Source organism: Nerophis ophidion, linkage group LG18, assembly GCF_033978795.1.
Source record: "Nerophis ophidion isolate RoL-2023_Sa linkage group LG18, RoL_Noph_v1.0, whole genome shotgun sequence".
Lineage (NCBI taxonomy): Eukaryota > Metazoa > Chordata > Actinopteri > Syngnathiformes > Syngnathidae > Nerophis > Nerophis ophidion.
Window position 1 is genome coordinate 26,652,119 of NC_084628.1, and position 13,102 is coordinate 26,665,220.

Below are 13,102 nucleotides of genomic sequence, written 5' to 3' on the forward strand. Positions count from 1 at the left end.
ACCAACCGACGTGTTTCTCTCTTTTTGTCATCAGTCGCTACGGCAACCCAGAGGAGTTGAAGCAGCTGATCGACGTGGCGCATTCGCTGGGAATCGTGGTGCTGCTGGACGTCGTCCACAGCCACGCCTCCAAGAACACTGAGGACGGCCTCAACGCCTTCGACGGGTCCGACTCATGTTTCTTCCACTCGCCCCCTCGGGGGGTGCACAGCCAGTGGGACAGCCGCCTCTTCAACTATTCCAGGTACTTTCTGTCCTTTTTATGGCGTCCAAAACGCATTTTTTACTTCAGAGGTGCCCAAACACAATCCACTGATAAATCAAATGGTGTGCCAGCCATTTTGGTAGTTTTCACCTTCAATACATTTCTTCCAAAGAACTCGGAAATGCAATTTTTGTAGAATATTAGTGTGAGTGCTGAAGAGCCAAAACCCAACTGAAATGCTAACAGTTAGCACGAGGGCCAGATAGCATCAAGTAAATAAAAATAGGAGCAAAATGAGCTGAAAAAGCTAGCATGCTAACAGTTTGCATTAATGAAATACCAGAATATATAAACATTGAGCTGTATACCTGCTAAATTAGTTATAAAATGTTAGCATGTAACATATGTCAAGTACCAAATTATATTACTCCGAGGTGTTTACCTGAGTTTAAAAAAAAAAAATGCTACCATGCTAATAACATTTGCATGCATCAAATACCCAAAATATGACTGAAGTGTATACTTACAAAATTTGTTAAAAAAATAGCTGACATGCTAACAAGTATCATTTGTCAAGTAAAAAAATTTATGACGCTGAGTTGTATACATACAAAATCAGCAAAAAATTGCTAGCATGCTAACTGTAACATGTATCAAGTCCTATATACATTACCCTGAGGTGTGTACATGAAAACATTTAAAATGCAAGCATGCTTCATTAGTATGCATCAAATACCAAAATTTGACTGAGGTAACTGTAACGTGTCAAGTACTATAATATATTACTTTTAGGTGTGTAACTGAACTTTTTTTAAAAAAAAATTCTAATCCGAGCATGCTTACATTAGTTTGCCTCAAATACCAACATTTGACTAGGGTGTATACTTTAACAACGTGTTAATAAAATAAAATAAAAATAGCTAGCATGCTAACGGGTATATAATATGTCAAGTTACAAATAATGACACTGAGGTGTATACATACAAAATCAGCGAAAAAGCTTGCATGCTAATGTTAGCATGCTAAAATGCTAACTCTAGCATGTGTCAAGTACCATATTATATTTTTTTGAGGTGTGTAACAGAATTTTCTATTTTTAATTTGAGCATGCTTACATTAGTTTACATCAAATACCAACATTTGACTAAGGTGTATACTTACAAAATGTGCCCCCCAAAAAAGAAGCTAGCATGCTAACAGGTATCATTCGTCAATTAACAAAATATATGACGCTGAAGTGTATACATGCAAAATCAGCAATAAAGCTAGAATGCTAAATTGCTAACTGTAACATGTGTCAAGTACCAAATTACATTACTCTGAGGTGTGTACTGGGAATTTTTTTTTTTTAAATGCTAGTATGTTAACGTTAACATGCATCAAATACCAAGATAGGCCTGAGCTGTATACTTATAAAATTTGCTAAAAAATGACGTGTGTACATGAAAACATTTTTTAAAATGCAAGCATGCTTACGTTAATATGCATAAAATACCAAAATTAGACTAAGGTGTATACTTTAAAAATGTGCTTAAAAAAAAGAAAAGCTAGCATGCTAACAGGTTTTATTCGTCGAGTAACAAAATATATGACGCTGAGGTGTATATATGCAAACTCAGCAAAAAAACCTAGCATGCTAATATTAGAATGCTAACAACTATGCCGCGGGTTGTTAAAATATTAGCTCTGGGCCGCACTCTGAACACCCCTGCTCTTGTTGTACAACCTGGGAAGGATTTGGAGTGCACGACAAGGTAGACAATAAAACTTGCCCCTCGGACTGGGCGATATGGCCTTTTTTAAATATCTCGATATTTTTAGGCCATGTCACGATACACGATATATATCTCGATATTTTGCCTTAGCCTTGAATGAATACTTGATGCATATAATCACAGCAGTATGATGATTTTATGTGTCTACTTTAAAACATTCTTCTTCATACTGCATTAATATATGCTTATTTGAAACTATCATGCAGAGAGGGAAATCACAACTAAGTCAATTGACCAAAACTGTATTTATTAAACAGTTATTAAGCAGTGACACAAACATTCATGTCACATGGGCTCAGGAACACTTCAGAAAACCACTGTCACTAAATACAGTTTGTCGCTACATCTGTAAGTGCAAGTTAAAGCTCTACTATGCAAAGCAAAAGCCATTTATCAAAAACATAGGCCTGGTGATTAGATTGTCCGCCCTGAGATCGGTAGGTTGGGAGTTAAAACCCCGTCCGAGTCATACCAAAGACTATAAAAAATGGGACCCATTGCCTCCCTACTTGGCACTCAGCATCAAGGGTTGGAATTAATGAAATAAATGATTCCCGGGCACGGCACCGCTGTTGCCCACTGCTCCCCACACTTCCTAGGAGGTGATCAAGGGGATGGGTCAAATGCAGAGGACAAATTTCACCACACCTAGTGTGGGTGTGACAATTATTGGTACTTTAACTTTAACTTTAACATCCAGAAACGCCGCCGGCTTCTCTGGGCCCGAGATCATCTAAGATGGACTGATGCAAAGTGGAAAAGTGTTCTGTGGTCTGACGAGTCCGCATTTCAAATTGTTTTTGGAAATATTTGACATTGTGTCATTCGGACCAAAGGGGAAGCGAACCATCTAGACTGTTACCGACGCAAAGTTCAAAAGCCAGTATGTGTGATGGTATGGGGGTGCATTAGTGCCCAAGGCATGGGTAACTTACACATCTGTGAAGGCACCATTAATGCTGAAAGGTAAATACAGGTTTTGAAATGACATATGCTTCCTTCTAAGCGCCGTCTTTTTCATGGACGCCCCTGCTTATTTCAGCAAGACAATGCCAAGCCACATTCAGCACGTGATACAACAGTGTGGCTTCGTAAAAATAGAGTGCGGGTACTTTCCTGGCCCGCTTGCAGTCCACACCTGTCTCCCATCTATAATGTGTGGCGCATTATGAAGCGTAAAATAGGATTGCGGAGACCCCGGACTGTTAAACGACTGAAGCTCTACATGAAACAAGAATGGGAAAGAATTCCACTTTCAAAGCTTCAACAATTAGTTTCCTCAGTTCCCAAAGGTTTATTGAGTGTTGTTAAAGGAAAAGGTGATGTAACACAGTGGTGAACATGCCCTTTCCCAACTACTTTGGCATATGTTGCAGCCATGAAATTCTAAGTTAATTATTGTATGCAAAAAATAAAATAAAGTTTATGAGTTTGAACACCAAATATCTAGTTTTTGTAGTGCATTCAACTGAATATGGGTTGAAAAGGATTTGCAAATCATTGTATTCCGTTTATATTTACATCTAACACAATTTCCCAACTCATATGGAAACGGGGTTTGTACTTTATTGAATTTTTTTGTCCGTATGGATGTGAAGTGGTCTTAAATTATTTTCAAGATGGTCTTAAAAAAGTCCTAAAAAGTCTCAAATTGGAAATGTCGAAACCTGCAGAGACCCTTTCGTGGAACAAAATCATAATATGAGCTCTTCATATAAATAAAGTTTGATCTGATAAGATTAATCTGGTATTTTAATATGCTTTGTCGGATAATGACGTCTGGCGGGCCAAATTGAAGAGGTTAGCGGCCTCAGTTTGGAAACCCCTGAAACTGGTACCAGTTATTTTTCGGGCAGCACAGTGGAACAGGGGTTAGTGCATGTATCTCACAATATGCAGGTCCTGAGTTTTCCTGGGTTAAATCCCGGTCTCTTGATCTTTCTGTGTGGAGTTTGCAGGTTCTCCACGTGAGTAAGTGGGTTCCCTCCGGGTACTCCGGCTTCCTCCCACTTCCAAAGACTTGCACCTGGGGATATGTTGATTGGCAACACTAAATTGGCCCTAGTGTGTGAATGTGAGTGTGAATGTTGTCTGTCTATCTGTGTTGGCCCTGCGATGAGGTGGCGACTTGTCCAGGGTGTACGCCGCCTTCCGCCTGAATGCAGCTGAGATAGGCTCCCACGACCCCAAACGGGAAAAGCGGTAGAAAATGGATGAATGGATGCACAGTTATTGTTTCCTATATAAATAATACGGTAAAGAAAAAAATATGTATTTAAAAACAAGCTACTTTAAAGCAGTGGTTCTCAACATTTTTTCAGTGATGTACCCCCTGTGAACATTTTTTTAATTCAAATCCCCCCTAAAGCATTTTTGGTTGAAAAAAAAAAGAGATAAAGAAGTAAAATACAGCACTATGTCATCAGTTTCTGATGTATTCAATTGTATAACAGTGCAAACTATTGCTCATTTGTAGTGGTCTTTCTTGAACTATTTGGAAAAAAAGATAGAAAAATAACTTAAAACTTGTTGAAAAATAAACAAGTGATTCAATTATAAATAAAGATTTCTACACATAGAAGTAATCATCAACTTAAAGTGCCCTCTTTGGGGATTGTAATAGAGATCCTTCTGGATTCATGAACTTAATTATAGACATTTCTTCACAAATAAAGAAATCTTTAACATCAATATTAATGGAAAATGTCCACAAAAATTCTAGCTGTCAACACTGAATATTGCATTGTTGTATTTCTTTTCACAGTTTATGAACTTAAATTCATATTTTGTTGACATAGTATTCAATAAATGCATTTAGAAAAGATTTTTGAATTGTTGCTTTTTTTAGAATATTTGTAAAAAATCTCACGTACCCCTTGGCATACCTTCAAGTACCCCCAGGGGTACGCGTACCCCCATTTGAAAACCACTGATTTAAAGGAACAGCTGCTAAAGATCCATACATCTTTAAAAAAGCTCTTATGTGTGTTGTTATGTTTGTTGCATTTATTTTCTTTTGCACCATGACAAGGGAAGGTTGTTTGGATTGTGTCCTATAAGTGGATGCTGTGCTCTTATTTCAAAGTACATTCATTGATATGAATTACTGACATTCTCCACAAGATGAAAGTAATAATATGTAGCATTCAGTCGCTTACTGGTATTTAAGTGTTGGTTTTAAAGCGTGTGCAGTTTTTGTTGAGGACGAGCGTGACTTTCATTAGTTAGACCGGAGGCCTCCAATCAGCGGCGCTCATTAGACATTCGGGCGAACGGGGCGGGGGGTCGTCGGCGAGCGAGGAGTCGTTTGTGAAAGCCCAGCAGAGCTCCACCGCATGCTGGTTTGTCTGTTCGGACATCTTTGTTTGAGGAAAGTCCACCTCGCGGGGTGGCGGAAACGCTAGCGGGAAATGCAGCCAGTTTCAACAGGCGGCGGCGTCGCTATCAGCCGTCATCCTATTAGCTCAACAGACGCCGGCTGATAGCGGCTATCCAGCCAATGATCTGTTTTCCTTCCCGCCGCTTGTCTGTCGCTTCTGTGCGGCCATCTTTATCTTTATCTTTTTCTTCTCTGGCGGCACAAGTTGGACTGGAGACCTTCTTGTATGAATGGATCCAATTTATTGAAACTGGCGCGTCTGCTGTCAGTATTCCAAAGATCTGCTTTGGCGACATCAAGTCCTTTCACAGCTTCTGAATAAAAGTTGGAATAAATCAAAGTATACAGCGGCCATTTTGATGTTTTATTTTGTTAAAAAAACAAACAGATATTGCATATGTTTGAAGACAGAACTTGGTGCCAGCTCGTCTTACAGGTGGCAACATAAACTGCAGGGGTGTCCAAAGTGTGGCCAGGGGGCTATTTGTCAGCCCCGGACATAATTTATCGAATTTTGATTTCATGAAAATATAATATCCATTCATTAATTTTCTTCCGCTTCTCCGAGGTGGGGTGGCGGGGGCAGCAGCCTAAGCCACTCTACCAATATAGCTCGGTTGGTAGAGTGGCCGTGCCAGCAACTTGAGGGTTCCAGGTTCGATCCCCACTTCCGCCATCCTAGTCACTGCCGTTGTGTCCTTGGGCAAGACACTTTACCCACCTGCTCCCAGTGCCACCCACACTGGTTTAAATGTAACTTAGATATTGGGTTTCATTATGTAAAGCGCTTTGAGTCATTAGAGAAAAGCAGTATATAAATATAATTCACTACCCTCTCCTCAGCCACTTTGTCCAGAAAATATAGTCACAAATCCTTCCCAACCTGCCCCCTGACCATGACAACAACAAATGTGCTAAATTTAGGGCTATAGTGCTATAATGACAACAAAATGTGTTCAAGTGCTAAAATGACCAACATGTGCTAAAGGCCGAAAGTGCTGTAATGACAACAAAAATGCGCTGAAGTGCTAAAATGACAACAATCAATGTGTTAACTTTTGGCCTATATTGCTATGACAACACAAATGTGCGACAGTGAAAAAAAAATGTGTGCAAAACTTTGGGCTATAGTGCTATGACAACCAAAATGTGCCATAATGCGAAAATGACAACTTGTGCTAAAGGTTTTAAGTGTTAACTGACCGCAACAACAACAAATGTGCTAAATTTTGAGTTATAGGGCAATAATGACAACAACATAAATATACTAAGGTGCAAAAATTACAACAACAAAACTGACAGTGCTATAATGACAACATTAAAGTGCTACAATGGCAACAATGACAACAAAAACAAGGAAGTGTTTATATGTAGACAAAACATTGCAATATGATCCCTTTAAAGTGTTAAGAGTGCAAAAATATCAATACATTTGCTAAAATGATAAAATTATAACTAAATCGTGCTAAATTTAGCGGTAAAGTGCTAAAGTTACAATAAAACTGTGCTACAGTGTTAAAACGACAACAACATAATTTCTTGAAGTGCTAAAATGACAACAAATGTGCTAAATTTAGGGATACAGTGCTATAATGACAAAAATAATGTGCTAAAGTAAAAGAAACAAATGTGCTAAATTTAGGGCTATAGTGCTATAATGACAACAATAATGTGCTAAAGTAAAAGAAACAAATGTGCTTAATTTAGGGCTGTAGTGCTATGACAACAACAAACGTGCTGAAGTGCTGAAATTACAACATGTGCTAAAGTTCTAAAATAACAACACATGCTAAAACTCTAAAGCGTTAAACTAACCGCAACAACAACGAATGTGCTGAAGTGCTATAATGACAACAACAAAAATGTGCTTAAGTGCTAAAATTGAAACACAAAATGTCCTAAAATGACAACAAAACAAACAAACTGTGCCAGAGTGTTATAATGACAGCAACCTAACTATGCTACAGTGCTAAAATGGCAACGACAACAAAAAGAAAATTTAGCGCTATAGTGCTATGACAACAATAAAATGTGCTAAATTGCTAATATGACAACAAGAAAAAAATGTGCTAAAATGATCAAAAAACAACCATGCCATGTTATGTAGACCACAAGGAAGTCTTTTACATATAGAACAAAGTCATATGACCTCTTTAAAGCGCTAAAATGACAACAATAAATTGTTTCGTTTCGTGGCAAATGTTCCCTGTAAAATAACATTATTTATAAATACAATTATTTATGTATACATCTGCTCTTCTTGGTGAGCTTTTTGCTATCTCTCCCCCAAAAAATCTGGCAGGGCCGCTTTCTATTATATTGAAGCATGTTAAATATTAATTTCAAATTTTCAGTGCATTTGTGTGGCACTCAACCGCCCTTGAAAACATTGGAGGACATTTTTTTTTCTAGCAGATTAAACCTTTTCCCAGCTCTTAAAGAGGAACTGCACTTTTTATTTGGAAAGTTGTCTATCATTCACGCTCCTTATGTAAGACAAGAACACATGTTTTTCTTTTTTTATGCATTCTAAATCTTAAAAAATTTGAGCAAATATCAGCTAAATGTCGCTTTATTCTGCCGATAAAACACTCTAAAAACATCCAAAACTGCCATCAAGGTTCTATATACACACTTTATGTACATATGTAATGTATTAATATTCATAATGACATATATTATTTACTTTGGGACAAATTATGATCCAGAAACTAATATTTTTGAGCCTGAATATAAGGAGGATGATCCACAAGTTTTAGAAGCTGTGTGCTAAACAGATGCAGCTTTAGTCAAACACTAAGCATCATCTAGCAGTATTGCTAAGTGCTAAAAAAGATATGCAAACTATCAACATAATACAACAATCACTAACTGGTCATTGTCTGCTCTCACTAAGATAAAGACTGATGGAATGTTTATAGCTCCCCCTTTACATGAAAAGTTCATCACAATTCTAACAATCAAATTAGCATTTTATTGGTGTCGTTCTCGCCATGTCTGATGTCAAAGTGGACCAACTTTTGGGTTTATGTCCACAACCTTCTACTATAAAGGTGAGAGGCATGGTTTATAATCTAGAATTAACTTTCACCAACTCAAAGGCGATGCAGCAGCTCAATATGGCAATATAGCAGCATAAGCTCTTTAGCTCTCTTTGGTCACGGCGCCGCTAAAAGTAGTTCCTCAGCGTTAGCACTTATAATAAGAATATTGCTAATAATACTTTTTATTTAGATCGTGACCTGTAAATGGAGTATTGTTGGCGCTATTTGGATGTTTTTTTAAAGGCTTTAATGTCATCAATAGTCTCTTTTTTGGGGCCGTATTGCTCGGTTGGTAGAGTGGCCTTGCCAGCAACTTGAGGGTTCTAGGTTCGATCCCCACTTCCGCCATCCTAGTCACTGCCGTTGTGTCCTTGGGCAAGACACTTTACCCACCTGCCCCCAGTGCCACCTACACTGGTTTAAATGTAACTTAGATATTAGGTTTCACTATGTAAAGCGCTTTGAGTCACTAGAGAAAAGCAGTATATAAATATAATTCACTACCCTCTCCTCAGCCACTTTGTCCAGAAAATATAGTCACAAATCCTTCCCAACCCTCCCTCTGAACACGACAACAACAAATGTGTTAAATTTAGGGCTAAAGTGCTATAATGACAACAAAATGTGTTCAACTGCTAAAATGACAACCTGTGCTAAAGGTCTAAAGTGCTGTAATGTCAACAAAAATGCGCTAAAGTGCTAAAATGACAACAACCAATATGTTAACTTTTGGCCTATATTGTTATGACAACACAAATGTGCAAAACTTTGGGCTATAGTGCTATGACAACCAAAATTATCTAAAGCGCGAAAATGACAACTTGTGCTAAAGGTCTTTAATGTTAACTGACTGCAACAACAACAAATGTTCTAAATTTAGAGCTATAGGGCTATAATGACAGCAACATAAATATACTAAAGTGCAAAAATTAAAACAACAAAACTGTGCGAGAGTGCTATAATGACCACTTTTGATTTCATGAGAATATAATATCCATTCATCCATTTTCTTCAGCTTATCTGAGGTGTAGTGGCGGGGGCAGCAGCCTAAGCAGAGAATCCCAGACTTCCCTCTCCTTAGCCACTTCGTCCAGCTCCTCCGGGGGGATCCCGAGAAAATATAGTCACAATTTCCCCTCAACCCACCCCCGCCCCCTGACCACAACAACAACAACAAATGTGCGAAATTTAGGGCTCTAGTGCTATATTGACAACAAAATGTGTTCAAGTGCTAAAATGACAACATGTGCTAAAGGTCCAAAAAGCTGTAATGACAACCAAAATGCACTGAAGTGCTAAAATGACAACAACCAATGTGTTAACTTTTGGCCTATATTGCTATGACAACACAAATGTGTTAAAGTGAAAAAAACAAATGTGCAAAACTTTGGGCTATAGTGCTATGACAACCAAAATGTGCCATAGTGCGAAAATGACAACTTGTGCTAAAGGTTTTAAGTGTTAACTGACCGCAACAACAACAAATGTGCTAAATTTTGAGCTACAGGGCAATAATGACAGCAACATAAATATACTAAAGTGCAAAGATTACAACAACAAAACTGTGCGAGAGTGCTATAATGACAACATTAAAGCGCTACAATGGCAACAATGACAACAAAAAAAAGGAAGTCTTTAAATGTAGAACAAAAAATTGCAATATGATCCCTTTAAAGTGTTAAGAGTGCTAAAATAGCAATGCATTTGCTAAAATGATAAAATTATAACTAAAATGTGCTAAATTTAGCGGTAAAGTGCCAAAATGACAACAACAATGTGCTACAGTGTTAAAATGACAACAACATAATTTGTTGAAGTGCTGAAATGACAACAAATGTGCTAAATTTAGGGCTACAGTGCTATAATGGCAACAATAATGTGCTAATGTGCAAAAGTAAAAGAAACGAATGTACTAAATTTAGGGCTGCAGTGCTTTGACAACAACTAACGTGCTGAAGTGTTAAAATTACAACATGTGCTAAAGATCTAAAATTACAACACATGCTAAAACTCTAAAGCGTTAAACTAACCACAACAACAACGAATGTGCTGAAGTATTTTAATGACAACAACAATGTGTTAAAGTGCTAAAATAACAACAGATGTGCTAAATTTAGGGCTATAGTGTTATGACAACAACAAAAATGTGCTTAAGTGCTAAAATTGAAACACAAAATGTCCTAAAATGACAACAAAACAAACAAACAAAACTGTGCCAGAGTGTTATAATGACAGCAACATAAATAAGCTACAGTGCTAAAATGGCAACGACAACAAAAAGAAAATTTAGCGCTATAGTGATATGACAACAATAAAATGTGATGAATTGCTAATATGACAACAAGAGAAAATGTGCTAAAATGATCAAAGAACCACCATGCCATGTTGTGTAGACCACAAGGAAGTCTTTTACATATAGAACAAAGTCATATGACCTCTTTAAAGCGCTAAAATGACAACAATAAATTGTTTCGTTTCGTGGCAAATGTTCCCTGTAAAAGAACATTATTTATAAATACAATTATTTATGTATACATCTGCTCTTCTTGGTGAGCTTTTTGCTATCTCTCCCCCAAAAAATCTGGCAGGGCCGCTTTCTATTATATTGAAGCATGTTAAATATTAATTTCAAATTTTCAGTGCATTTGTGTGGCACTCAACCGCCCTTGAAAACATTGGAGGACATTTTTTTCTAGCAGATTAAACCTTTTCCCAGCTCTTAAAGAGGAACTGCACTTTTTATTTGGAAAGTTGTCTATCATTCACGCTCCTTATGTAAGACAAGAACACATGTTTTTCTTTTTTTATGCATTCTAAATCATAGAAAATGAGAGCAAAAGTCAGCTAAATGTCGCTCTATTCTGCCGATAAAACGCTTTAAAAACATCCAAAACCGCCATGAAGGTTCTGTATACACACTTTATGTACATATGTAATGTATTAATATTCATAATGACATATATTATTTACTTTGGGACAAATTATGATCCAGAAACTAATATTTTTGAGCCTGAATATAAGGAGGATGATCCACAAGTTATAGAAGCTGTGTGCTAAACAGATGCAGCTTTAGTCAAACACTAAGCATCATCTAGCAGTATTGCTAAGTGCTAAAAAAGATATGCAAACTATCAACATAATACAACAATCACTAACTGGTCATTGTCTGCTCTCACTAGGATAAAGACTGATGGAATGTTTATAGCTCCCCCTTTACATGAAAAATTTGTCACAATCCTAATGTGGGTTAAAAAAAAAAAAGCAAACAAGCAAATTAGCATTTTATTGGTGTCGTTCTCGCCATGTCTGATGTCAAAGTGGATCAACTTGTGGGTTTATGTCCACAACCTTCTACTATCAAGGTGAGAGGCATGATTTATAATCTAGAATTAACTGTCACCAACTCAAAGGCGATGCAGCTGCTCAATATGGCAATATAGCAGCATAAGCTCGTTAGCTCTCTGTGGTCACGGCGCCGCTAAAAGTAGTTCCTCAGCGTCAGCGCTTATAATAAAAATTATCCTAATAATACTTTTTATACAGGCCGTGACCTGTAAATGGAGTATTGTTGGCGCTATTTGGATGTTTTTTTAAGGGCTTTAAAGGCAGAAATAGTCTCCTTTTCGGGGCCGTATAGCTCGGTTGGTAGAGTGACCGTGACAGCAACTTGAAGGTTCCAGGTTCGATCCCCGCTTCTGCCATCCTAGTCACTGCTGTTGTGTCCTTGGGCAAGACACTTTACCCACCTGCTTCCAGTGCCACCCACACTGATTTAAATGTAACTTAGGTATTGAGTTTCACTATGTAAAAGCGCTTTGAGTCACTAGAGAAAAGCGCTATATAAATATAATTCACTTCACTTCCTTTGAGCTGCGTTGTTAGCCACCTCTTACAAAAAAACAACGTTGTGTTCTTGTCTTGCATGAGGATTGTGAATGATAGGCAACATTCCCCTTGAAATCTGAAGGCGTGCGATGTTTGCGTTCGTACGAGGGCGAAGCATGTCCGCCTAATTCATTGGCTGCCATTTTTTCCAAAGACGCCAGAGTCACCTTGAGCCGACAGCCAAGTGAATCAAGCGTTATTTGGCCCCAACAGTACTTATGTCAGCCAGTTGGCGAGACTAAACCGCAAGACTTCCATGCGATCTGAGCGCTCCAGATGAGAGAACGTAATCTGACCACCTTCAATATATCCGCGGATCGGTGCGATACGGGAAGGAGGCCCAATGCACGGCGTGCTCTTCATAGCCGTGTTCTTGAATGACTCTTGTGCCTATATCCCTGCCTCTGTGGGCATTACATGAAGGAATTGTTCAAGTGGATTGAACTCGGGTGTCCAGACTTTTTCCACTTTTATACATATATATTTTTTTCAAAGCCATTACAATGTAAATATATTTAATAAAAATGTTGGGCTCCACTCAAATTTCAAGAAGGTTCTCAAAAATCTTCTTTTCCATATAAATGTCAAGATGTGGACTTTGGTGTGATTTGTTTTCCCGTGGTGCAAAGCGACTGGATCGGACATGGCGTGAAGGTAAAAACATGATTTTAATCTTAACTTGAAAAAAAGGAACAAACAAAAGGCGCTCTCAGCAGAGGTTCAAAACTTGGCTAAACAAAAACAAAACTACCACAAAGGCAAAACTATGGCATGAATAAAGGAAACTTACTTGGAACGAGAAAAGAGCATGAAA

General features: G+C 37.9%; 1 protein-coding gene across 1 annotated transcript in view; it reads left to right on the top strand.

Moving 5' to 3' along the window:
• The window catches only part of gbe1b (glucan (1,4-alpha-), branching enzyme 1b), a 260,449-nt gene that overhangs the window by 86,540 nt on the left and 160,807 nt on the right, over positions 1–13,102 (top strand). The window contains exon 7 of the mRNA XM_061877862.1: positions 35–244. Coding sequence (XP_061733846.1) covers positions 35–244 — 210 coding nt within the window. The remainder of the gene's footprint in view (positions 1–34; positions 245–13,102) is intronic.